Source organism: Psammomys obesus, unplaced genomic scaffold (assembly GCF_907164565.1).
Source record: "Psammomys obesus unplaced genomic scaffold, mPsaObe1.curated_primary_1811, whole genome shotgun sequence".
Lineage (NCBI taxonomy): Eukaryota > Metazoa > Chordata > Mammalia > Rodentia > Muridae > Psammomys > Psammomys obesus.
The window spans coordinates 1,660,156-1,686,686 of NW_026596443.1; the positions used below are offsets into that span (position 1 = coordinate 1,660,156).

The following is a 26,531-nucleotide window of genomic DNA, read 5'->3' on the forward strand; positions in this document are numbered from 1 at the left end:
CCAAAGCCGTGGCTTATGGTGTGCTTAGGTACTCATAAAGTATATGGGAATGTTCAGTTAGTGTCCAGTCTGCCTATGGACGCTCATGCCCCACCCCGCCGCACCATCACCGCGCGCACGTGCGTGCGTGTGTGTGTGTGTGTGTGTGTGTGTGTGTGTGTGTGTAGGTGGTGATGGGTGATGCCTGGAAACCTTAGGAATGAAGCCCAACCTGTTTTCAAAGGTCCAGAGATCTGAAGGCAAGCCGAAGCCCACACTATAGGAGCAGCCGAGCTCCATATTCCAGGAAGCTCTTCCGACCTAGCCCTGGCTCCTTAAACTAGCTACCGGGAAAGAATTGGCCAAGAGCTGTGGGCCCCACTGGGAAACAGGTCATCTAGCACTGGGATGCCGAGCAAGGATCTGGGCGGAGCCTGAGAAGGCTCCTCCCTTTGCGTCATTAGGGCGGGGCTTCGCCACTCCTCACCCCCCCCCCCCCCCAGAGCTCCAGGTAGCCGTGGACTCAGCTGCGGGAGACGATGGGCAGCCCTCGGCCGGAGGCGGGGACGGGGCCAGGGGCGTTACTGCGGCCCGTGATGTCACTGTCGCGGCGGACCCCGGCGATCCCCGGCCAGATGTGTTGCCCGGCTGCGCGCCGGCGATCGGAGCAGGCAGCTCGCTCATGAGTCATGGACTTCCCCTGGCCCCTCCTCGACCACTCCCACTCTCTCTCAGGCCCCCTCCTTAGGGGCTAACGCGGGCGCGGCGGCTCCGAGGGGGTGGGGCTGCTGGGAATGGCTGTGCCCCCTTCAGCTTCAGTGCGGTGCTTGCCCTTTTACCTGCGGAGGCAGGCGCCCTGCCCGCAGTGCTCATGGGGCATGGAGGAAAAGGCGGCGGGCAGCGCCGGCTGCGGGGAGCCACCAGGGCCCCCGAGGGCCGCCGTCCCGTGCTTCAGCGTCGCGGTGGACCAGGACGACATCCTCCCCGGTGCCCTGCGCCTCATCCGGGAGCTGCGGCCGCACTGGAAGCCCGAACAAGTTCGGACTAAGGTAGCCGAGCGGGCGCGAGGCCGGGGATGGGGCCCTGCCTGGGCTGCAGCGGGGCTGTGTGGACGCCCGTCAGTGCACCCTTCCGAGTGAGGGTCCCAGGGTTGCGCGGCTGTTGCGCAGGGTTGGACCGTGGTTTATGTTTAGCTCTCCCGTCTCTTTCGATACCTATGCAAAGCTGGGCTCAGGCCTCCCTGACCCTCCCTACTCGCCTGATCCTGAGGTTCCCAAGCGTGCAGCCGGAGGTTCACCTGCCCACTGTCAGCATGCTGCGCCTGCGGCCCCACCCCCTGTCGCTGCGTGCTTGTCCTTTAGTTGCCTAGAAGTGCGTACCCAGCCACTCTGAAGCCCCAGGAGGCACGAACTTTTAAGGAAACCTCCCCCCTACACCTGTGTTGTCCCTTCACCCTAACGTGAGATCCAAGCCTCGGGGACCTGAACATTCCCTGTAGCCCCAGGAGCCAGCCCTGTGAAAGTCGGAATTCCAGTTAAGCACTGAGACCTTCACCATGGCCTCAGGCTGGCTCAGAGTAGCCCCTCCCCGTCCCGTCCCTTCCCCCCTCCCCACGCCATTGCCATCCTACTTAAGCTGGATCTGTTCTCCCCACCACCACCACCACACACCTGTAGGCAGAGCTGCTCACTGTGGCCCCTGGCTTACTCCCCAGCTGTCCTGCATTCTCTTAAAAACCTACCCAGCTGCCCACACCCTGGGCAGCCTGGGAAGGGGTAGGGCTCCGAGTCACAGACCTTCTGAATGGGGAAGGCACAGCTTTGAGGAGAGCTGGGCTGTGTGTGGTAGCATTTTCAGAGGACCCAGCCAGGCAGTGAAGGCATCAAGCAGACCTGAGCGGATATCCAGTGTGGCAGGTGCTGATCTAGGCTCGCACTAGGCCTGTTTCCTCCCACAGAATCGGTGCAGGTGGCCTCTAAAGTCCCACATAGCATCCATAAAACTTTATTTCCTGGTCTCTTCCTCCTCATCAGCCTGCCCAGAGTCTTTGTTCTCACTTCTGTTGTCTCCTGTCTCTCCTGGTGTGGAATTCAGAGACTCAAGGACTCAGCCCTGGGACGAGTGCCAACCTCAGTACCCTCCTTGTTCCTCTGCCACTGGATGGAGCAGGAGATACAGCTGAGAACCCCTTGCCTGCCTTGGCCAAAGGCAGCTGGTCAGGATGTTTGGGCAGCTTCCAGTCCTTAAGGCCACATTCTGTCCTGAGGTGGGTTCTTTCAGGGCCAGGAGTGGAGAAAGGAGGGGAGGGCCTCTACCTACTGCCTAGCATGGATGTGCCCGCTCAGCTGAACTCCATGTCCCGGGGGCAGTCCTAGGCTGAGTGTGCCTGGGCTCAATGTGGCTGCCACTGCCCCCACCCCACCCCCAGTTGTAGTTTACTCCAAGGCAGGGCATAGTGCTAGCTGGTGTGGGATTGTGTTCAGCATTCAAATGAGCACATTCTGCTTTGACTGAAGCTCTGGGAAGAGACCAGGGGATCATACCCCACCCTCCTACCCATGGCTGCCCTCTCCCCATGCTAGCGCTTCAAAGATGGCATCACCAACAAGCTAGTGGCCTGCTATGTGGAGGAGGACATGCGGGACTGCGTGCTGGTCCGGGTGTATGGGGAGCGGACGGAGTTGCTGGTGGACCGGGAGAATGAGGTCAGCAACTTCCAGATGCTGCGAGCACACGGCTGCGCCCCCAAACTCTACTGCACCTTTCAGAATGGGCTGTGCTACGAGTACATGCAGGGTGTGGCCCTGGGACCGGAGCGTATCCGAGAGCCCCATCTCTTCAGGTGAGGAGGGTGAGGAGGTGAAGAGTCATAAGGCCTGCAATTGCATTGAAATGCTTGTTGATGTGCTCTGTTCAGAAGCTACAGCATTCCATGGCCCTACAATGATGTCCACTAGAAGGATGAGTTGCAGGAAAATGTAGCAAAGACCAGCACCCCCCACACACACCCATTTCTCAAACCTCTATCCACTCTGTGTCTGATATGAAAACATTCAGAAGCCCTGGGAATGAAATCTGAGCCAAATTCTGAAGGCACACAGGATTTCTTTTCTTTGTCTTCTTCATTTGTTTTTCAAAATAGGGTTTCTCTGTGTACCCTTGGCTGTCCTGGACTCACTTTGTAGACCAGGCTGGCCTCAAACTCACAGAGATCCACCTGCCTCTGCGCACTCAACCCCCTCAGTGCAGCACTTAGATTTCTACCTCTCCCTCTTTCTTTCCTTTATTGGAGATAGGGTCTTTTGGTGTAGCACTGGCTCTCCTTGAAATTGATATATAGACCAGGCTGGCTTCAAACTCAGAGACCTACCTGCCTTTGCCTCCCAAATGCTGGGATTAAAGGTGTGCATCACCTTGCCCAGCTTCCCTCCCATCTTTTGCAGAGTCCAGGGTGAACCTGACTTTAGCAGGAATAGCCTCTCCTCCCCCTAAGCTGAGGGCCCTTTGGGTTCAGGTTTAGCATACACTGGGACCTCCATGCAGAAGGCCCACAATACCTGGATCTTGTTCCCAGTAACTACCTGCATATGTAGGACTTAGGAACTGCATTTATAGTATAGAAATATCCCCATGGATACTACTGTAGGCCCTGACAGGGGGAAAACCAAACAGCCCCCACTATACCATTCTCTCTGCTCCAACTGAGCCAGGGCAGGGCTGTCAGGCAGTGTCTTCGCTTTCCCCCCCTCCCCCAGTGCCATGCGCCATGTGGATGAAGTCCACCAAACTATCATAGTGAGGTCTGGGCAGGCTGAGGTTTACTCCCAATGCTGGGGGCAGCAGTGCAGGGGCTTTGCTTGGCATCTGCAGTGTCCAACCCAAAAGGTAGGAGACTTTTCTCGCATACTAAGGGCAGTATTGCCTACGAAGGGTAGGCCGAGCCTCTTCTGCTTACCCTTACCCACCCACCAGTCCGCCCAAGGAAGTGAACTTGGCTCTCTTTACACACATGGCTGACCCTCCACACTCCTGTGCTGCCTCAGTGTCCTAGGACATTGAATTTGACTTGTGTGTTATAGTTGTGTGTCGGGCAGAGGGGGTGAAGGGCGTGCCCACCTATGCAGGGTTCATTGGAATTCAGTCTGAGCACACCCAACCTGGAGAGGTGGGATCAACGCAGGGCACATCAGCCCCTGCCCTCCTTTACCCGTCTCCCTTAGTCTTGTGTGAATAAGCTCAACTACTGGCAAGTCCCCGCCACTCCTAGTCTCCCTCCGCTTCTCTGAACCTCATGCCATCACTCATCCTCTTTCTGGAAACTATTACCACTGTCAGGAAGATTAAAGGAGGATTTAGGTGCCATAATAAGAAGTTGGTGTTTGGGGGAGAGCCAGAAATTGGGGTGGGTGTAGGACGTGGGCCTTTCCTTGGTGACTTTCCCAGGATGGAGATTTTTCCCTCTTGTCATGATGACAGGGTATCTGCAGGAAAGTACCCCCCTTATCCCTTGAGCCCACCCCCAGCCTGATGTGCAGAAGCTCTGCAGCATGAAAATGCTGAGTGTTGAAGTTACTTCTATTGCTATTCACAGAGCAGCTCTATTGATATTCAAGGAACCGCTCCCTTCAGAATCTTCCTCCAGAAGAAACATTGGGGCTGGGCCTCAGGTCTCTGTCTGCTTTTCCCAGACCCTTCGTGGGCTTCCACCTACCCCAGGACCTCTGACCTCCATGTACCTACTCAGCTGCTGATGACCCTAGAGGAAGTGGGAGGCTTAGGGAGGAGCCTGAAACTGACATTATCCTGCCCCACAGTGCGTGGCTGATCTCATCCCAGGCCTGGCAAGGGGAGGAGGATCCTTAAGACAGCTCTGTAACAAAGTTTCAAACAACCAGCCCCTTTGTTGTGCTTCCCAGTGATTATTATTCAAGCAACAGGCAGAGGCAAGGGAAGCTCAGAAGCTTGGGTGTTGGACGCTTGGCAGGCAGCTACGGGTGGACTGCAGAGGGAGGCCTGGCAGAGCCCAGCTGGGACCCCAGTCTTCATGCTGACCTTGGCACTGGCCTTGGTGCTAAGTTCTTATCAAGGTCCTTCCCTCTTCAGTAGCCAGTCCTCTACTCATCCCTACTCGCTCCCAGCTACACACTCCTCCCCCAGGACAGCTGGCTCATTCCACCCCAGGACCTTGGATGTTGTCTGTAGGAGAACTTGGCTTGTTTTGAGTCCTTGATATCCGCCCACCAGTATCAATTCTCTGTGAAATCAGAAGGGGCTGCCCCAGGCCAGCCTTCCCACCTTGGCTAGACTGATAAGAGGCTAACATTTCCTCCTTACCTCAATACCCACTGATATCTTCATAGAAAGGGGCCTCTCCTGGGAAGACAGGGCAAAGTCCAGGGGTAAGGGGAGGAAGGGCACTGCCCTTATGCCTGGTTGCCCCTGTGTTCCCAGGGGCTGGTATGGGAAGCCTGGGGAGAGCGAAGCCACTGGCCTGGAGCAAATGCTCCTCTGTTTTTCTCTGGCTCAGCCCTCGACTAGAAAAGGAGCAATCGTTGGAAGGTCTGACTGCGTTTTCCTGCCTTCTGCTGAGACTTTCTTTGGGAGACCAAGGGCTGTTGTCATGCCCCCACATGTGGGCTTCTGGCTAGCACCCAGAAGCTTTTGGATCTTTTCTGGTCAGATGGGGCTGAATGGGAGGAGGAGCTCAATACTGACACTCTCTATTCCTCCCATTTCTGTTACAGGTTAATTGCCTTAGAAATGGCAAAGTTTCACACCATCCATACCAATGGAAGCCTGCCTAAGCCCACCCTCTGGCATAAGATGCACCGTTATTTCACTCTGGTCAAGGATGAAATCAGTCCCAGGTACAGAGAGTTGAGAGGGCTCAAAGCCACCACTGTCTCTGCCCTTCCCCCTTACTTTTGGCTCCAGCCCACTTGTAGAGGAGGTTGAGGGATGAAGTTCCTCTCAGGAGGAGTTTCTCCTGAGCACCCATTCTGAGCCACAGTCCAGGCAGAGGGAGGCCATTGGCTGCATTTCAGCAACAAAGATCAGTTTTGCATACTAGTGCTTATTTTTCTTTGAGTTCTCTGACTGTGTCAGGTAGCAAGATTAGGACAACTCCCATTTTTCTTAGGAAAGACTAGGGTTGCTAGAGGAAGCTCTGTTCCCCTGTCAGGCTGTCAGGGTGAGGCCTTAGTCTCCCGTCCCAGGACTTAACTCTTCAAGAACTGCCTTCTGTCTTTAGAACCAGAGGAGGGTGGAGCCTCTGGGAACCTGAGGTGCTGAGGTCAATGGGTCATTTAAGAGCAGACAGCAAGCTCTAGGGATGTCAAGATTCCCTGGTAACTGCCTGACTCCTCATATGCCTGTGTACCTTTGGGAACCACGTCCCCCGTTTTGTTCTTACTCACACCCATTGCTTCTTGAAGAGCTCCTTCCAGGGACAGAAGCTTCTCCCATTCTGAGTCTACTTTCAAGGAAAACAGGGTCTCCCAAAGTCCCCCTTGCTTGCTGGTCTGCAGGTGCCCAACTCTTGACACGCGTTGGAGAATAAAGCATGGAAAAGAGTCAAACACATGGTCTCTGACCATCCAGGTACCCTGCAAAGATTAAATATTCACTTTTTTTTTTTTTTTGAGACAGTGTAGCCCCCTGGGCCTGGAACTCACTGTGTAGACCAAGCTGGTTTTGAATTCACAGAGATCTACCTGCCTCTGTTTCCCAAGAGCTGGGATTAAAGATTTGTGTTCTCATACCCAGCAAGCGTCACCTTTTAAAATGAGTTTGAATGTCCTTGATTGACAGGTAATTATATATACACTGTGCAATGGTGCAATCAGGGTAACAGGTGTCTTCACTTCAAATGTGTATCATTTCTTCGTGCTGGACATTCAAAGACATCTCCTAGCTCATTTCAGTTTGAACTCTACCTCTGCTGAAGTGTTAAAGGAGGAGGGTGGTGGCTCACTCTGTCCTCTGGAATGGCCGTCATTAACTGACCCCATTAGTTGACTCTTGCACACACCCACAACTTTATCTGAACTCTCATACAAAATGATTGTGCTGTGAGTAACCAGGCTGGCTCAAGCCTGCCCTCTGTCTGACCATGTTCAGATCCTGGGACAAAGACTGCCATGTCTCTGAGAACTCCACTGTGACATGCCCCTTCAGCCAGCACCTTTATCTGACAGGTGGAAATGGGACTTTCTTGTTGCTGGGTGCAGGCCTGTTGCACACATGGCTAGACACTACAGCTCCCTTTGTCTTCTGTCCCTGTGTAGCTTTGGTGGATGATCTTGTCAGGAGGAGAGAGCCCCTTGGTGAGGAGCTGGCCAGTTTCCTTTGTTCTTGTCATGCCTTTGGTCTCTGGGAAATCAAGATTTAACTTCTTTGAGCCTGTCTAAGGGACTGTCCCCTGACCCTTTGCACTGCTTTGCTAGTCCAGGACAATGCTGAACAGCCATTGAAACTAGATGGAGCATCTTGGACTCCAGGCATTACCTCACAGCCCTGACTTATTTAAGCCTTCATTTCACAAACATTGATTGACTGGGATTAAAATGGTAGAAAAGTGAAGGTGATTATGACACAGGCCCTGCCCCTCAGGAGCCAGCTGGGTAAACAGAACATGCCTGTACTTGGCACAAAAGGCAGGGTGTGTAATGCATAAGCAGGGGTAGGAAAGGACAGCAAAAGTCATCTTGGCAGAAGTGACAGGGCAAGATGAGAGGGGCTACTCCAGCTCAGGAGACAGCCTGGGGCAGTCTGCTCAAGGCTGCCAAGTGGGTGAATGTGGCTGGAGGCTGTGGGAGTGGGGAAGAGGAGGGTGAGAGAACGAGACGTGGGTACCATACTAAGGAGCCAGGATGGCAAGCATGAGGAAACCAGGATGTTTGTTTGAGACAGGGTCTCACTATGTAGCCCACACTGACCTCAAATTCATGTAGACCAGGCAAACCTACCTTGAACTCATGATCCTACTGCCGCAGTGCTAGGATTATAAGTGAGTGACCCATGCCCACTGTTATAAAGGTGCCTAAGCCAGAACTGTGGTTTAGGAGGAGGGCCACTGGGCATAAGAACAGCTTTGCTAAAGAAGCTGGTTGTGCACTTGAGGCGGGGAGACACACTGGGGCCAGGTTCTAGGACTGGGAAACCCAAGCTGGGAGAATCAGGTCCTCCACAGAATGCTTGCTAAGTGCGCTTCACTAGTCCCACTCAGGGAGGGCTCCCATTGGACCCAGGACTACAGGGGCCCTCAATGAAGCATGAAATACATTTGGGCAATACTACTTGGGCCAGCTTGGCAGGTAGGTGGGGTGGAGGATAGACTACGTCAGAGGCTGTGGAAAGTGACTTGGTGGCCCTGGTGGCTGTTTGACCCTGCATGAAGCAGGGTAGGCTGGCAACTACCTTAGGGACATCATGAGAGGACAGTGGTAGGTAGGCTGATGAGAAGACAAAGGCAGAAAGCCAGGAGACTGGAGCAGACGAGAGTTGGTCCAGTAGGGGAGAAAGAACTTTTGCTCCTTCAGTGATAACTAAATGGAGATGGCCAAGCAGCAGTCCCTCCCCAGACAGGAGTCCCAAGCCTCTCAGAGACCCCAGCTCCTCACCCTTCCACTGTTTCTGAGGTGAGAATGTTTCTGGGGTGGCAGTGATGGCTGCCCTGCTGCTAACCCTGCAGAGGTGGAGGAGTTTGGTGCTGTCAAGGCAGCAAAGCTGGCAGAAGTCCACATGTTCAGGGAGGGACACTCTGCAGTCAAAGGGGGAGGGGGTTGGAGATAGGCCTGGATTGTTCTCACAGTGGCCTTGGCATGGCAGGGTAGGATCAGGCTGAGGCCAGAGACAGGGAGTGGGCCTCCGGATGTCACAGGCATGATTTTCAGACTGAGACCTGGGCAAACCAAAGGAAGCCTCCTCAGCCCTTATCTTGAGATAACCCTGGTGTAAGAGCGGAGTCTTAAAGTAGCGTTTCAGGGAAGACGCATTGTGGCTGAGGATGCAGCTTGGCCCTCTCCTCAGCCTGGGGGCTGCCTGGCTCAGCAAGGGGACACAGCCCTGTGATGAGGACACATGGTAGGCTGGGACCCCAGGTGGGTTGAGGTGTTGGATCTGAGTGTACCCAAGCTGTGAGGCATCTGGGGTGAGGTTTCTTTCCTTTCTTTCTTCCATTTCCCAGGTGTGTCAGAAGACCTAAGACCCCTCTGGCTTTGGCTTTCCTTTTCTACAGGGGACACGGGGACAAATTAGACAGTTCTGTTTGGCAGGGAGATGAACCAGAGCCCATCTCAATTGTCGTCTTCCCCTGTGAACCTTTGCTGTCCTGGGCAGAGAAACAGGAGCAGAGTCCAGGCCCAGCACCCCCTGTCTATGGATAGTTCTGAGTTTTGAATGTCTGTGCTCTGTTGGCTTTTTCAGTTTACACAAACCTGTATACCTGAAGGGCCAAAGTTCAGAACACCTGAGTACAGTGTGTTCTTACCCAACATCTGTATTGGTTGATCCATGATAGATCATTCCCCAGCATGCTTGGCAGACAACACTACTTCAGTGTGACATGGGGGTGGATGGAAGTAGCCTCTTGAATTTTTGCTCAGCCTTTAAGCTGGTCTAAGGACAGGAACAGGAAGCACTCATAGCTCAAGGTGACAGGAATTAGTTGCTGGGAGTGGCAAAACAGGTCTTCCATGGGGTGTGTTGGGTTGCTGTTGTTTCTCTCACACTGCACAGGGTATAGCTGCCTTCTAGCACATTGTCAGCTGCTGAGGTACAAGGGGCCACACTGGGGCACCTAGCTGCCATCTCTCCAGCCCCTGTTGGGGTTCTGTTATTGGGGAGTCTCATCTTAGGGGAGCGCAGCCTCTCCTAGGAAGTTCTCAGCACCGTGGGCCAGGTCTGTTCTGCTTCTCACCATTAATCCAATGGGCCCCATTCTCTCTTCCCCTGGAGCCATGGCCTGGGACACTTGTCACCTCTCCTATCTTCTCCTGAGTCCTCCTTCCTCACCCTGTCCATTTCACAAAGTAGCAGGGATGCCATTTAGTTAGTGACGTTTATGTTCTGCCAGCTACTTTTATGACCAGGTTTTAATCTGCTTCTCGGTGTAACCATGGGAACCAGGAGGACAGGACATAAGTGGGGCTGGGCTGGCCTTTTGTCTGAGGTCTCTACAGTAAAGGAATAATCCGGCTAGAGTTTAGGGCTTGTCTTTCTGAGTCAGGCCTCCTTCAACCTGCAATTTTTAAAAATTTTCTTTCTTTCTTTCTTTCTTTCTTTCTTTCTTTCTTTCTTTCTTTCTGCCACTGTTCAGCCTTTCTGCAGATGTCCCTAAGGTGGAGGAGTTGGAACAGGAGCTGGCCTGGCTGAAGGAACACCTGTCCCAACTGGATTCTCCTGTGGTATTCTGTCACAACGATCTGCTCTGCAAGAATATCATCTATGACAGCGCCAAAGGTACAGCCCCTCAAGCCCCTCTGACTCCCAGGAGAAGGCTTTGCCACTTTTCCTTTTTCATGGAGGACATGGTATGCCTTATGTTGATCTTAATTTGTGAGAAAGAAGAAGAAATGAGAGCAGAAAAGCCCCACTTAGAAAAACATATTGTAGCTGGCGCAGTACTCAGGGAGGCAGAGGCAGGCCTCCATGAATTCAAGGCCAGTTTGGTCTACAAAGTGAGTCCAGGACAAAGGTACACAGAGAAGCCCTGTTTTGAAAGACCAAAACAAACAAAAACCCAAAACTACAACAACAGAAACTTGAGAGGGTAGGGAAGTAGGGAAGAGATAAGAGAGGGAGAGACTGCCTACATCTCACTCTTCCTGAGAATGTAACCCCCCTGCCCCCAGAAATACAGGTATCCCTCATTACACAGCGTAGATTGGTTGGGGACATCTGAGTGTGCCAGCATACAGAGTGGAGCTTGGCAGGGAGAGTATCCCTGTGTGAGAAACCAGAATCCTGTCCTGGAAACACTTGAAAATAAATAAAATAGTATAGTATTTGCCTCTGACCTCCACAGAGCACCCTACAGTACCTCCTGGCTACCTACCATACCAAATACAGTGGGAATATGAGCTAAACAGGTGTTAACATGTTATCTTAGGAATGACAAAGGGCAGAAGTCTGTACATGTTTAGTACATATGAATTTTTAATTAGTATTTTATGTGTTTGATTATTTTACATGCATGTATGCCTGTGTGCCACGTGCATACAGTGCCCATGGAAGCCAAAAGAGGATGTCGTGTCCCGTGGACTTATTGCTATGGTTGGCTCTGAGCCACATGGTGGGTGCTGAGAATTGAACCTCAAGTCCTTTGCAAGAGTAGCCTGTGCTCTTAATCACTGAACCGAGTCTCCACTTCAGCCTATAGTTAGTTGAATCCATGTTGGACCCACAGACATGGTGGGCAGGAAGTAATTGCTTTGCTTTTAATCCTTAGCTATGCTGTGGACAGGTACATTTAGATGGAGAAACCTCAGGCCCCAACCGAGCTGGAGGGGGCTGGAGCTATGGGGAGGGCAAGTGGACAGATAGATATCAGAGGATCAGAGGGTGTGTGGTAGAGGTCTGGAAGTCTAACTATGCCCCATTTCCAGATCTGGAACCAGTTCTCAATGCTTCTCCTCTTCCTCACAGGCCATGTACGGTTCATCGACTATGAATATGCAGGGTACAACTACCAGGCTTTTGACATTGGCAACCATTTCAATGAGTTTGCAGGTAGGGGGGATTACTCTGACCTCAGTGCCTTCTTATGATGGGGTGCAAAGTCTGGTGAGGACCACAGGTGGTCCTAGACTTGATGGGAGGTGGGCACAGCCTGCTTTTAACGAGCAACATATCTCACAGAAAGGGACTCCCTCCAGAGCTGACCTCCAGCCTGTGTGGCAGTTTGGTACAAATAAGGAAAATGCATTCACTGTAGTGTCCTAGGGCTACTCAGCCTGACTGTGAATTAGGAAAAGACCCCCTTCCATACTGAGCTCAGTAGCGAGGTCCAGTAATCTTAGCTACTTGGGAGGCTGAGGCAGGAGGATCCCATCAAGAACTTTCTGGGCTACAGTGTGTGTTCAAGAGCAACCTGGGCAACTTAGTGAGACTCCCATCTTAAAATTAAAGATAGTTATGGATGTATCTCAGTAGTAGAGCACTTGCCTAGTATGTACAGGGCCCTGAATTCAATATCCAGTGCAAAAAAAATAATAATAATAAAGGAGAAATACCCTTTCTCAAGTCAAGCGCCTCCCCAAAAACTTGCTAGCACCCCTTCATGTCCAGTACAACTTGTACAATTGCCCATGAAGGCCCTGAATGCAGATATGTCACCAAAAATGCTGTAAATAGGTGTTTTCTGGTGTCCTGAAGTGGATAATTTAGGCAGAGCTAGTTAAAAGTGTTTCTGCATCTCAACTTCCTGAGTTCTAATCCTGGTTTTGTTGTTACTAGTATGGTATTGAGGTCACTGCCCTCTGAGGCTGCAAAATGGAGATGGTGTAATGCTTTGTCACACTGTTGAGCTGTGACACACACAAAGGCTGGGTGTGGTGGTGCGTGCCTTCAATCCAGTGCTCGGGAGGCAGAGAAAGGCGGGCAGATCTTTTGTGAGCTTGAAACCAGCCTGGTCTACATAGTGAATTCCAATATAGCCAGGACTATAGAGACCCTGTTTTCTGAGGGTGGGGTGGGGGGGAGTCTCTCTCCCTCCCCAAGACTTGGCAGCTATACTGTAAAGGCATGGTAATCTAGATCCTCCCATGGAAGGACAACAGGACAATGTTTTCCAGCTTGAAGGCATGTTAAAAAGTTTGATAGAACCATGGAGACAACTCCTCTATGGCCTTGGACACAGCTGGAGGGCCATCTGCAGGCTGGTATATGGGCGTGTCAGGATGACATGGCTGGCCTCTAGGGCTTAGGAGAGTTGAGGTGCCTTGACCAACCGTGGAGCCATCCCTTGGCTGCTCCCCCAACCACCCCAGGCCACCCCAGGCTGACCAATTACATCTCTTTTAGAAACTTAGGGGACCTGGCCTGTGTAGTTGCTTGCACCCCGTGGGCCCCGCACTCTAGGGCAATCAGAGGCAGGGTGGGCCTCAGCTGAACAGTGATGAGCTGAAGCAGAGGTCTGCCCTGTAGGGCACATGCCTGGCAGTGCTCAGCTGCTGGTAGGCCTCTGCAGAGGCATAAGTCCTTATCCAGCGCGCTGAGCCTCCAAAGGGGGTGGACTGTGTCCTTTAGGAGCCTGCAAGCAGACTGCGCAGTAGGAAGGTGCAGGTCCAACCAACCCTGCCTCTGGCTAGCTGTGTGTCCTGGGCCTCTCAGCAAGGGGAGATTCTTTGTTACCCACAGACTTGGAACTCAGAAACTCTGTTTCTCTAGGGGGTATAAGGAACACAGGGGAAGGGTGTAAGAAGGGAAAGGTGAGACCGTGGAGATGGTAGCTCAGCTCTGCTCCCACCCGAAATAAAATGCTTCTTTCTTGTGGTTTCTCCTGTGCAAAGCACATGCCTGCAGGAACTGGAAAGCAGGCTGACAGGGAAGGGTACAAAGGGGGCCGTCAGTCATGGTAAGCAGTGGAGGTGGAGCACTTCCCCGGGAAATGCCAGTGTGAGCATCAGCTCCTTGTCTGAAAGGTGACAGCATTAGGCCCCTGATATGAAAGGGCTGGTTGGCATCGGGTGGTGCCAAGCCTGAGGCCTTCTATGAAGCACTGCTTTCTAGGGAGTTAGACATGGTGATGCTTCCTGGGAATTCCCACCACTTGCACGGCAGTACATGGCACTGCCACTCAGCCAGCCTCTTTCCTCAGCCCTAGGCAAGCGGTGCCCAGCTGGGTAGAGGAGATCCTCCACTGACTGGGTCATCCTCACATGGGTCCTCCTCAGCCCAGCCCACACACAGCTCAATGTAGGGGACTCCTGGGCTCAAACCTAATCCAGCAACTTCTGTCTCACCTGCCTCCTAGGTGTAAATGAGGTTGATTACAGCCACTATCCATCTCGGGAGATCCAGCTGCAGTGGCTGCACTATTATCTCGAGGCACAAAAAGGGACAGCTGCAACCCCCAGGGAGGTGGAGCGGCTTTATGCACAAGTCAACAAATTTGCTCTGGTGAGTGTTTGAAACCACGACAGCCCCCCACCCAGAGCCTTGGGTCACTTGTTCTCAGTTAGGGCTTCTATTGCTGCGATGAAACACTGAGACCAAAAGCAGCTGGGGTAGGAAAGGGTTTATTTTGCCTTGTAGCTTGAAGCTCATCATCCAGGGAAGTAAGGGCAGGAACTCAAGGCTGGATCCTAGATGTAGGAACTGATGTAGAGGCTAGAAGGAGTGCTGCTTCCTGACTTGTCTCCATGGCTTATTCAGCCTGCCCTCTCCTGCCATCCAGGACCAGCAGCCTAGGGAGTAGCATCACCCTCAGTGGACGGGGCCTTCCAAATCAGTCATGAAAACACCCTACAGACTTGCCTACAGGCCAATCTAGTGGAGGTATTTTCTCGGTTTAGATTCCCTCTTCCAAAATGACCCTGGCTTGTGTCAAGTTAATGTAAAACTAGCCAGCCCAGTTGAGGACTGACCTTCCCTAGAAAGGGTCTGGAAACAGCCATCTCAGATGTCCCCTGAATGTTCTTGCTGCCCCTGCCAGCCAGCCCGGGCGCTGACCTCTCTAGAGGAGTATTTCTAAGAAAGACCTCAGCCTCCTTGCTCAGCAGAACTGTTTGGCTGAACAGTTGTCTCTGCTAGCTAGTCTGAGCATTTCATGATACAGGAAGGCCTCCTTGTAGCCACTCCCTAGCTCACAACCCCAGCCGTGCCTTCCAGGTACCTCTTCTCACTGCCGCTGCGTTATGGCATTCAAGTGGGAATGCTATCTCTCCCAGGAAAATACCAGCTGTCCGTTGCTGTGTGCCTAGGGGACTACTAACACAAGAAGACAAGCCAGCCGCTCCAGGCTTCATAATTCATAACAGCTTAGAAAACCTGTCATTTCTGTGATCGATTGGCTGTTCTGGCTCAGACTGGCCCAAACACGAACCTCTTCCTCCCTCGATGCACCTTAAGAACAAATCTTAGCTTTTAAGCAAACAACCCTATACTAGCTTGCTCACCGACACCCCTTCTAAGCCACGGAAAGGAAAGTGTAGCAACTGTGTGATCAAGGGTGGGATGGGAGAAGCCCTAAGGGTGCACCCTGGCCCCCATGCCTGGGAAAGTCATAGCATTGTAGCTTTCAGGGGTAACTGGGAATCATGGCTCTTTGAGCCTGGGGTGGAGTGAGGCAGGCTGGGAGACCTTGAAGTCCTTGGACCCACCCCCACCCCCCTTCTGCTGTCCTGGATGCTAGGCTCCAGGTAGAATCGGGTCTGCTAGTCTTTTTTACCTGTCCCCAAGTGCTGTCCAGTGGTCTAGCCTCCACTTCTTCCCAAACCGGCCAGTGTTTAACTCAGCAAAACACCCAAGGTGGTTGTGTCTCTCTTGCTAAGGGTTGTGACACCAGTGTGGCCTGGTAGGGCTGACCCCCTCTGGCCTGTTTGCAGGCATCCCATTTCTTCTGGGCACTCTGGGCACTCATACAGAACCAGTACTCCACCATCAGCTTTGACTTCCTCAGGTGAGTATGGGGAGTTAGGGAAGATGGGTGTGGGGCAGAAAAAAGGGAGAGCCTTGGCCACCACATGACCAAAGCCAGTCAAAACAGAATGCCAGAGCCCTTCCAGCGTGTAGCTGACCCATCCCCAGCAGGGGCTGCCTGGACAGCCCCAACACGCCTAGTGAAGTTAAAACCCATCCCCTAACAAGCTTTCCATATCCGTGTTTCTCAGCCTGTGGCTGCAACCCCTTTGGCAAATCTCCAGATACTTACATTACGATGCACAACAGTGGCAACATTAGTTACGAAGCAACAATGAAAATACTTTTCTGGTTGGGGGCACCCCAGCATGAGGAACTGTATTGACGGGTTGCAGCATTAGGAAGGCTAAGAACCACCACTCAGGGCCCACTCAGCTGCTGCCGCCTGGCTAGAGCCTGACAAGGAGGGAAGGCTGATGAAATGGCTCGGTGGGTAAAGCACTTGTTGCCCAGCTTGGTGACCTGAGTGTGATTCCTAGAACCCACTTTTTGTGGGAGAACACTGAATCCCAAAGTTGTCCTCTGATTTCCATATGTACTGCGGCACACATACCCTACACTCACACAATAATAATATTTTTAAAAAATTAACAAGGTGCTGCAGTGTGCAGGGGTCTTGCACAGATCACTCAGGTAATTTAGATCTGACCCAACTGCCTCCTAGACCCACTTAAATCCACCTCTTCCTGAGGCTTAGGGACCATATCTAAACTCTGTGACAGCTTGGGGGTCCATTAAATCAGGCAGGGAATCAATCCCTCCATTCTTTCCCATCTACCCTCAGTAAAGGTTATCACCATGCTGGCTCAGATCCTGGGGAATACATGGGGTATGTTATAAAACCAGCAAAGGCAGAAAATCAAGAGCATTTATAAGGATGAGAGAAGACCGGTACCCTTGTATATTGCTGGGAATGCAAACTGGCCCAGCCACTCTGGAGAAGAGTGTCCCTTCAAACATTGAAAAACAGAACTTGGGTGGTGTATACCTTTAATCCCAGAACTCAGAAGGCAGAGGCAGGAGGATCTCTGAGTTTGAGGCCAGCCTGTTGTACAGAGTGAGTTCCAGCAGAGCCAGACTGCTTAGTAAGACTCTGTCTCGAGAAACCAAGATAATAATAACAATAACAACAACAATAATAGAACTCCTGTATGACCCAGCAATCCTTCTGTGGATGTATGTCCCAAAGAACAGAAGTACAGGCTCACAGTAGTGTTTGCACACCCAGTAGCTGAGTGTCCTCACCTGAATGAACAACATTCATTCAGCCAACAAAGCCAACATCATTTTGGCTTTGAAAGGAAGAGAATTTGGCCATGCACTACACAGATGAACCTTGAGGACACTATACTAGATGAAATGAGATAGCCACAGAAAGACAGATGCCTTAGGACTATTTGTGAGAGGTGACAGAGTCATGCGCACAGGGACAGAGCAGAGCAGTCACTGGACTGAGACCAGAAAGTGGCAAAAATTAAGTTTTAACTTTGAAAGATAAAATGTTCTGGAGGTCCACTATGAAACAACAGGCATTTATCAACACCATACGATAATAAAAACAAAACGCTTTAAACACATTCTGGGGAGCGTTGCTACAGCCTGACTAAAGAAAAGAAATGATAGTGAAAATTGCCCTCGCCAGACAGTGGTAGCCCAAGTCTTTAATCCCAGCACTTGGGAGGCAGAGGCAAGTGAATCGCTGAGTTTGAGACCAGCCTGGTCTACATAGTGAGTTACAGGACAACCAGGGTTACACAGAGAAACCCAGTCTCAAAATAAACAATAAAAAACAAAGGGTTGACTTGCCCAGACCTGGACGGGTTTGAGCTGGGAGGCAGTCAGTCCTCAGTAGGCTGAAGGCTCCCTGCTCAACCACTTCCTTGCCTGTCCCTGGCAGGTACGCAGTGATCCGATTCAACCAGTACTTTAAGGTGAAGCCTCAGGTGTTGGCCTTGGAGATGCCAAAGTGACCAGCCTCCTGTTCCTCCATGTCCTTCTGCTGCTGGACCTGCTCCCCAGGGTACCCTTCTGCCTTGGAGTTGGCACCATTGGGGAAGGTGGGCATCCATGGAAAAGCCCCCCCACCAGTGGATGCCAATGAAGACCTCATTTTCCTGTTTGGAGAGGCTGATGAGACCCAGCATTGTGCCCCCTTCACCCTGCCAAACTTGGAGAGGAAGTGCCTGCAGGGAGCTGGGAGCTGTCCCTGTGAGAGCACACCATTTTTCAGCCCAAGCCCCCTTGGAGCTTGAGCTGCCTCTGTTTGTCCTTGACTCTTCCTAGTAGGGGAGGGGAAGGGCTCATTTCTACCTCTGGTGCCCCAGCCTCTAACTGAGCCATGTATGCCCCACGTGAGAGGTGCTGAGCTCCAAGCCAGCAGTAAGACAACTCTGCTTGTCATCTTGGGGGCACAGCTCCCAGCTGGGCCTGACAGCTCCGCCAGCAGCTGCCTCGTCTGAGGCTGATGACTTCTCCAAGCCAGATGTTATCCAGTCACCCCTTCCCCGGCTCCCCTCCTTGTGCTTCTGCTAGGTTCCTGCAGAGGAGAGGGAATGGTCTTGGGTTGGGGGCAGGTACCAGAGTCAGCAGCCTCCACCTCTTTCCCTTCCAAGGATCTGTCCATCTCTGCCTTCGATTCTGAACTTAACTGAGGTCTTCCCATTTGGGAATGAACAGTGAAAGGCAAGGGGCAGAGTCTAGGCATCTTGAGGTCAGCACAGTTGCCCGAGCATGGCTAGACACTGAAGGGGTTGCCAGCTCAGTATCCGCATCATCTTAGTCCTTATGGTTCCTTAGGGGGTCTGGTATGGACCCTGCCCCTGCTGTGATCCATTTGTAAATGATCATGTGTTTCTGCATTAAAATGTTTGTTTCTAGGAATCTGTCTTGCAAGGACAATAGCTTGTAGTGTGATTGGTAAGCACATGGAGGAGTGGGGCCAGCCTCCCTTCTGCTGTGCCATTGGAGTCCACTCCTGCTTGAGCTAAGGTCCAGCAGCCCATACACCTCTGATGTCATCCTTGCTGCAGCCTTCAAGGTCACATGCTCCAGTAGAGGCAAGGCTTCCAGAGGGTGCTAATGAAGGATCTGGGAGGGAGTTGGGGAGACAACCCTGGCATACAGATGGTGCCAGGGCTGGGAAGAGGTCCCCAATGTCACCTGTGGACTCAGGTGGCTATGGACGTAATTACACAGCAATGCCCACCTTATTTTCAGCCACCTGGAACCAAGGGCAAAGTTGGCCTGTGTGGTTGTCTTCATGTGCAGGCCCCTACGCCCTTGGAGTCACCATCCTGCAGCGAAGGGGAAGTGGGCCGGGTAGCACACCACAAAGCCAGAGTCCCATTCTCGCCTATCACCCTAGGTGGGAGCTCCGGGCCAAGGCCGCCTTTCCAGGGCTGACCCTTGGCCTGTGGAGAGGTAGACAGGGGCCAGGCCATCTTGTGGCCAGCTGTCCTGGCAGTGACCAGAACATAATTCTGTTTCTGCTCATCTGACCTGCCCTGCTTCTCACAGGCAGGGTAAGGTTCCAGTTGGCCAGAGGACTTGGGTGGTGAGTACACAGCAACTGGATGAGGTCTGTGCACAAAGGTATCTAGAGTGCCTTTGGCAGCGAGTGCCCAGACCCTCCAGGCTGCAGGGGACCAGCAGTAGGGCAACAGAAGGAACTGGGGAGGCCCAATATTATGGGACCTAGTTTTGACTGAGGTGGGAGTTTGGAGTGAAGGTAGGGCTTTGAGCCAAGTAGCTCCCTTTAGTGCCCACTTAATGGGCCAGGCAAAGGCCAAAGAGTTTCCAGAAACCTGGCTGGTCTCTTATTGGCCCCTGCCTCACGGCTGGACAGGGCACCAGGGCGTGAAGATATCAAGGAAAGGCAGCCAGAGCTCTGAAGAACAGGCCAGGCAGGAGTCAGGGCATTCCCCTAATGACTGCCCCTAGTTCTTGGTACTGTGTGGTCTTAATCCATCAAACCCACCATGTCACCAGCATGTAAACCCAAGAAACCACTTGTAATGTCAACTCTGCACTATTAGTTCTCGTGTTCTGAGTGTGTGTGTCTGAGACTATCAGCTCAGGTTCAATCTTGATACACAGAGATTCTGTCGTTGTCACCCAGAAGCTCTAAACGCTTTTTTTTCCTATTGCCCCATTTTGTGGACTGGATGGCCCGGGCCCTCTCTGACCATTCTTCTAAGGATATACCTAGCAGGATCCCTCATTCTCACAGGCCGATTCTGGGCCCCTCCAAACGATGTGGCTTTTTCTAAAGAGGGGGTGTGACTGAGCTGATATACCTGGGACTGAGCCCCTGCAGAACACACTGTCCCATAAACCCCCTCATCAAGAACAGAAGCCTTTGCTAACCTGGCCCATCTCTTTCTCAAGAGTTGCTATTCAGTTTTGCTTCCTCCATTTTATGCTGATGGTATTAAGACAACCAAGACTTGTCCTATAGAACCCATTAATTTTGAAGAATTTTGTTCTTTCATCTAGCCCTGTCTCCAGCGATGAAAACCATCACAACTATGCCTTTGAAATCCCATTCAGAGTGCAAGCTCATGGAGTCTTAAGGAACGTCACTGGAGACCCTAAGCCCTTACTAAGTATGGCAGGGAGCCCACAAGAGTTTCCTGAGTGTGTGGGAACCAGCTTATAGGAGGAGCCCAAAGCTTTCACTGGATTTAAGTGGCTCCCTCTCCCAAAAGAGAGGGAGAGTCACAGAGAAGTTTTAAGTCTCTTGCTTTCAGGTGGGACACGAGGTGAAGCACGGGCATGCTGTTTCTCCAGGCAGCTGCAGTGCCTCCCTCGGGGTCAGTGTGTCACTCACAGACCTTGGTTCCCCCCTGTCAAAGTCGTTACTGCCAGGCACTTTGCCTGATGCACTCATGTGCTGCCACCAGGGGGCAGCAGTGCCTGGCTGGTGCCAGATTTAGGCATGTGTTCAGGCCAGCCTCTGAAATGGTCGGTCTTTATTATACCATCAGAAAACAGATGTGCTGGTTAAGTTATTCATCATTATCTTCTTAGTAACAAAATAAAGCACTATCTATGTTTACAGTCATAGAAACAGTCTGGAGAGAAATAGGGTCACAAGGTGGGGAAAGGGGGGGGCAACCTGGCCATGTGGCCTTTGGGGTTATCTCCCTGGCCTGGGGCTGTTCCAGATCTTTGGAGCTAGGTTCATTAGTCTTTGATTTTCTTGGGAAACAACCAAGTGAAGCCCATTCCCCAGGACAGGGTCGGGGAGAAAGGAACCCAGCCCAAGCTCATGAAGAAAGGATGGAACATGCCATGTGGTCTCCTCTGCAGGGTTGTCACTGACAAAAAGAGGAGCCATCAGTCCTCTGGCCCCCATGCCTGGGACTCAGGAATCAGGACCAAGCTCCTTGGTGGCCAAGGCACACTCTCACGGTACTGGGAGCTAAAAATGGCTCTGTGGGAGCTGACGGGCAAAGTCAGGAGGGAGGAAAGAGATCACGGGGTCAGGAAACAGCCAGTCCCAGGGGCAGGCTGGGCCCTACAAAAACCCAGAGAATACAGTGATTGTGGGGTGGGGGCAGGAACAGATGGAGGAAGAGAGAAAAATGCACGCAGGGAGAAAACACACAGAACCTGAGACACCTGACTGACAAAGAGGTAGCAATTTGGGGACAAAGAAACACAGAAGAGGCCCCCAGAGAAGCATCAAGAGACACATCACAGAGCTCATCAACATGCCTGGCTCAAAGCGGACACTCGGCAAATACCTCCTGCTAAGAGTGGCGAGATGAAAATGTGGGCACACACACACTAACACAGCAGCCAGAGGCACGTGGACTTGGAAGACAAAGAGCAGCTCTGCACAGAGTGCAAAGTGATTCAGGTGACAGAGGGGTGACCTGGGAGCTTTGTAGGGCAGACATGTTGACTGTCCCACAATGGCTGGTTTTGGCCAAGACAAAATTGAAACGAAGCATGTGACCTCAGGGGGACAGGTGTGTACCTGACATCCCCTCGGGGAGGTGGCCCTACAAAAGGGCATATATCCAGTGGTCCCTGGCCATTAGCCCCAAGGGCCAAAGACCTCAGCCAGCTTGGCTCATCACAGCCACATGGATGCCACCCAGCTAGGCCATTAGTTCCTCAGAAGGTGTGGTGAAGAGGAGGATACCCTGCCCACCACCTTGGGAATGTATCTACAAGTGTGCAGCGTCATCCATCACCTGGACGCACCCAAGTCCAAGTACCAACATAGTTCAGGAAGGCTGGCTGTGCCCGTCTGGTGGGGGACAGAGTCTGTTCCCAAGTGGTGACAGGCCAGGCCCAGCTAGCTGGCAATCAGTCCGTGAGTACCACCAACTCTCCGTCACTCTTCTCTTCACCCTCCGAGTCCTCGTCCTCGCTGTACCGGTACATCTCTCCGTCAGCCACTGAGTGCCTGTCCTCTGTGCCCTCCCCTTCCTCCCGGAGGCTGCAGGTATTGATGATGACGGGCATGTTGGGGTCCAGGCCCTGGGGGTCATAGTGTTCCACCAGTGGTTGTGGCAGGGGCATGCCTGCTGCCCGAGGGAACAGGATATCTGAGGAGCTCACCTGTGCCTGGCCAGCCTGCGGGCTGAGAGGCGGAGAAAGATGCAATTACAGATGTACCCATGAGCCCTCCCCACCCTCCCCCACTGGCTGTCCTCCAGGCCTCACAGGCACATATCCCAACCCCAGTCCCGGCAAACCCTGGCCCCTGTGTGTGCTTCCTGATGGCCAAATTCACTGTCAGCTAGAGCTGGAAAATGCAGAGCTGTGGGTGTATTTTTAGAAGGTGGCATGTGAATATGATTTCATTTTTGTGTCACTGTCTACAGCATTCCACTAACAGTGCTTGCCACGGTTAAGGAGCCTGCCTATGGGAAGGAAGAACACCTGTAGTGCATCTGAATTTGCCCTGCATTTGTCAGGCAGCAGGGGCCCACAGTCAGTTGCCAGTATCACACACAGCCCTTCTCACCAGGAATCACACACAGGCAGAAGACACACAGACCTGCACGCAGAGGCCCGGTTGCCTGCCTCATGCAAAGGCCAGCCACACACGAACCCAGCCTCTCACAGCAAGCCACAAGCTGCCTCTGGCCCCCAGGGAGGACCTGCTCACGGGATGGTGTAGCTCTGGCGAGCACCCTGGCGCCGAGTCCTCATCAGGGCTTTGTACTCGCCCACACGCAGACGCCTGCCCTCCACCACGCAGGTACGCTTAGGCCTTGGCTTGTACTTGTAGTCGGGGTATTTCTCCAGGTGCTGCCGACTCAGACGCGCCTGCTCCTCGTAATACGGCTGCTTCTCCTGGTTGGTCATGGACTTCCAGCGAGAGCCTGATCCAACCCCAGGTGAGAACTCAGGGCCAGACTCTCAGAGTCCCCCTCCCAGGTCCCAGGCCCTAGAAGTCCTGACTGGATCCTGGTCCTCAATAGGGGATCAATAGCTGATACAGGCATAAGCACTCAGTAAGGGCCTGGGCTAGTGTGGATGCTCCCTGGATGTTGGGCAAGGGGGAAGGGATGAGGCTGGCAACAACAGGCAGTCAGCACCACCCTCAGGCCAAATAACTCGGCCACCCCTGAGGGGTCTCTGTCCCAAGGGCATTCCCAAAAGAGAAGCTGCTGCAGGCCACCAAGTCTCCAGCGTCAGCCTGAGGTGCAGCTCAGTGGCAGAGCACCCGCTTAGAATGTGCCAGGCTCTAGGCTGTATCACTAGCATGGCAAAGATGAAACAGAACCCTGGTGTTCCAGGCAAGAAACCAGTGCTGCCACCAGAGAGGCTCAGTCATGAAAATACCACCTTTACTGGGCTTGTCTGCCCCACCTCCTCCTCAGTCTGAGACACAAAGTCTTTGTACTGAAGGTCCAAGACACCAGTCTCCCGTATACCACCACAGCACAGGCTAGGAGGCACTGGCGATATGGGGGTGGTAAGGGGAGGCTTGGGACTACCAGAAGAGCCCTGTACTGGCACAAGGTCCTGGGATCCAGCTGCTCAGCACAGCTCAACTGCTACAGAATCTTAAACCCTGTGAGATTCTACCAGGGTTCAATAAAGCAAGAGTGGTTCCTGCGACCCAGTCCCACTGAACTCATCCCCCTGAGAGGGCCCGGCCCTGGCCCTTACCAAGGATCTTGCTGATGCTGGAGTTATGCATGTCTGGGAAGGCTTGGAGAATTTTCCTCCTCTCATCCTTGGCCCACACCATGAAGGCATTCATGGGTCTCTTAATGTGGCTGCTGTTCCGAGACTCAGAGAAATGGCGGGAGCCTGGAGGACGGGTAGGTAGAGTCAGGCAGGCAAGTGCTCGGCCACTAGGAGGCACTGATGAAGCTCACACTGAGGTCAGCTCAGGAATAGCAAGGCAGGAAGTAGAGGACGAGGAGGAAAGCAAAGGCCAACAGTAAGCAAGAGGCCCACCATAGCCAGAGAACAGGCTCAGCAGGGAACCAGAACTGTGAGGACCCTTGGAGTAGTCACAAGATACCAGAAGGCAGACCCTCTGGATAGACCCCAGGGAACAATGGAAACACATGCTAGGAAGGACCCAAGAACGGAGGCGGGGGAGAGGATCAGAGACAGACCCAGCCTTAGTGGAATTAAGTGGTGCCCAATGCCAGAGCCCTCACCATCCATGTCACAGTTCAGCATGGCTTCCTCCAGGGGGTGCACACAGCTCTCCTCCAGCCGTTCCTTGGCTGGGGATGAGTCCAGGCTAATGAGGTCCTGCAGGGAACAGAGACAACTTGTACATTGATACCTCCTGCACCGCCTTGTCTTTACCTTCCCTCACTGGTTCCTGACTTCTGGAAAGAGGAAGAGTGACTGTACCTTTCGGAATGGGGTGCTGGGGGAGTGTTCCAAGCCGCCACTGTGGCTGTGTAGCAGCTGCCGGGCATCCTGGATGGCTTTGGTGACAGCGTCCCCTTCACCTAGGAAGCCTGATGGAGAGGGAGCAAAGTAAAGGGCAGGGACAGGGGACTTGAGGGCTTTAATCCCAGGAGCAACCCATACATCTTATGCCTCCTGCCATGTCACCCCTAGGAACTCCTTGTGGAGGCACATCCCCCTGCCCATTCCCACACCTCCTTCTGGGACTTCCTGTTGAACAGTGCTAAACGGTGGGAATGAAGCAGCACTCCCAAATCTGCAGCTCACGGAGTGGCCTGACCCTGTGCTGTTTAATCCAATCCTGGAGGACAAAGGGACCTGGAAGAAGGCCTCCTCTAAGCAGGCCTCGTCCCTGGCTTTAAGAGAGCAGAGGCTGGGGTGGAGCTCAGGGATGGAGTGCTTTAGAATTGTTTAAAACCCCAGACTGGAACTGAGAAAGGGAAGAGACTGCCCAAGGTGGCATCAAAGATCTTCTTAGGTGAGAGCAGATTAAAAAACAAACAAACAAAAAAACTCACCCAGAGGCAGGCTCGGGGGGCTGGACTGCAGGTCCCTTGTGGGAGCCCCATGGCTGGAGGGGCGAGGCCCACAGCTATTCATCTTCAGGCTGGGGGAGCTGGAGGTGCTGGGCAGCTCAGGCACCTTGGGCTTGGCTGTGAGGTTCAGTGGTTGAGGGGGCTCCTGAGGACCCAGACAGACAGAGTGAGAAGACACCAAAGGAGGAGCCCCTCCCCCCATCGAGGGACAGACAGGAGAAAGTGAGACTGGCACACCTGCTCAGAGCAAACAGGAGGGAAACAACCTGAGCAAAGGCGGGCAGTGGCTCAGAGAGGGAGGGGCCCTAGGCGGCAGTGGGCATGGGAGTACCTGCAGGGGGTGGTGGGTGGCCACCCCGGGCCTCTTCACCACAGGGGCAGGGGGGCTGTGCAGCAGCTGCAGCGGGTACTCCACTGTGGAAAGAAAAGCAGCAAGGGGCGCGTCCAGGTGAGCCCAGACCAGCAGGCACCTGAGTGACAGGTCCCAGCACCACACACAGGTGGACAGAGCCGAGTGGGTGCTGCTGTCATCAGGCTAACACAGCACAGCGGACCATCTATGCCCTCTCCCCACGAGGCTGAAGGAACTAAACCTTTCCTGCAGGCTGATGGCCGTGCTGGCCCTTTCCAACCCACTCTAAAGAGCTTCCCATAGTACATATAAGGGAGGGCACACTTGGGTCTTGTACCTGCTATGTGTAGGGCCCAAACCACTGTGCTGGGAGGAACACCTGTGTGTGCTTTCCCTCCATGTCAAAGCATGTGGCAAGTAAGAGGTGCTCAAAACATCAGTCTCATTTTACAGGTGTGTTCGTCAGGATTCTCAACACATCACCCAGGTAAGGAAACAGACCTCGTAAGTTCAGTGGGCTGTCCGCAAAGCCACTAAATGGCAGCACCAGGATCTGAACCCAGGTCTAGACTCCACAACCTACCCTTGGCCTATACAGTTCTCCCTGCCTACCCTGTCTCACTAGGCTTAGGATCAAGGGGGTGTGACAGTTGAGCAGAGATAAGCCTGTATACAAATCTCTAGCCACAGGGCAGGCGGTGATAAGGGCCCACAGGAAGTGTGTCAGGGTGCTTAGTTCCAGCTAGGGTGGAGATGGGGTAGTAAGGCATGAAGACATGGCGAGGATGATGAACCCAGCTTTCAACCCAGCCGGCTCTGTGGCTGGGAGCTTGTACTCTATGCCGTGGGCTTGTGGAACAGGGACAGTAGATCAAGACTAGTCTTCATTGCTACCCATCCTGTTGGCGCAGTTACAGGCGGCAGGTCTGCCCTGTCCCAATTCTGTCTGTTGGCGTTGTCACCAGAACTCACTAAGATATTCCCATGTGTTCTCTTCCACATCTCCCACAACCCATCTCCCGCAACCAGGGACAACACACTCACTGCTTAAGCGTTTCCAGCATACCCACTCTCCGGGCCCCAGGCTTTAATCCTCAACAGACCCCCATCCTTGCCACTCT

At 53.0% G+C, this 26,531-nt stretch overlaps 2 protein-coding genes across 5 annotated transcripts in view; one reads left to right on the forward strand and one right to left on the reverse strand.

Annotated features, from left to right (window-relative positions):
* The first annotated feature begins 501 nt into the window (after positions 1–501).
* On the forward strand, positions 502–18,501 carry Etnk2 (ethanolamine kinase 2). 2 transcript variants are annotated; one of them, XM_055598073.1, is made up of 9 exons: positions 950–1,028; positions 2,074–2,245; positions 2,562–2,821; positions 5,724–5,846; positions 10,298–10,440; positions 11,626–11,709; positions 13,955–14,100; positions 15,528–15,601; positions 17,519–18,501. In XM_055598073.1, the coding sequence occupies exons 2-9, from the start codon at positions 2,201–2,203 to the stop codon at positions 17,589–17,591; spliced, it is 948 nt and encodes a 315-aa protein (XP_055454048.1). In that variant the 5' UTR covers positions 950–1,028; positions 2,074–2,200; the 3' UTR covers positions 17,592–18,501. The 2 variants fall into 2 exon arrangements, with proteins under 2 accessions (XP_055454047.1, XP_055454048.1); XM_055598072.1 differs by lacking the exon at positions 2,074–2,245 and having other exon boundaries at positions 502–1,028.
* A 2,075-nt stretch (positions 18,502–20,576) lies between these two features.
* Positions 20,577–26,531, reverse strand: part of Sox13 (SRY-box transcription factor 13) — a 43,605-nt gene continuing 37,650 nt past the window's right edge. For 2 of the 3 annotated variants that reach the window (XM_055598070.1, XM_055598069.1), the window contains exons 8-14: positions 25,390–25,472; positions 25,041–25,203; positions 24,463–24,572; positions 24,261–24,357; positions 23,758–23,901; positions 22,748–22,964; positions 20,577–22,216 (exon numbers count right to left, since the gene is read on the reverse strand). In XM_055598070.1, the coding sequence (XP_055454045.1) occupies positions 21,940–22,216; positions 22,748–22,964; positions 23,758–23,901; positions 24,261–24,357; positions 24,463–24,572; positions 25,041–25,203; positions 25,390–25,472 (1,091 nt within the window). In that variant the 3' untranslated portion in view covers positions 20,577–21,939. Of the gene's footprint in view, positions 22,217–22,739; positions 22,965–23,757; positions 23,902–24,260; positions 24,358–24,462; positions 24,573–25,040; positions 25,204–25,389; positions 25,473–26,531 lie in introns of all 3 variants that reach the window. The other variant, XM_055598071.1, reaches the window with a different exon arrangement.

What these genes read in the sequence shown, in the direction of transcription:
- Etnk2 (XM_055598072.1), top strand. Translation starts at nt 774, where the DNA reads ATGGCTGTGCCCCCTTCAGCTTCAGTGCGGTGCTTGCCCTTTTACCTG. An exon ending in CATCTATGACAGCGCCAAAG is followed by an intron (nt 10,441 to 11,625) that starts GTACAGCCCCTC and finishes TCTTCCTCACAG; the next exon opens with GCCATGTACGGTTCATCGAC. An exon ending in AAGTCAACAAATTTGCTCTG is followed by an intron (nt 14,101 to 15,527) that starts GTGAGTGTTTGA and finishes GCCTGTTTGCAG; the next exon opens with GCATCCCATTTCTTCTGGGC.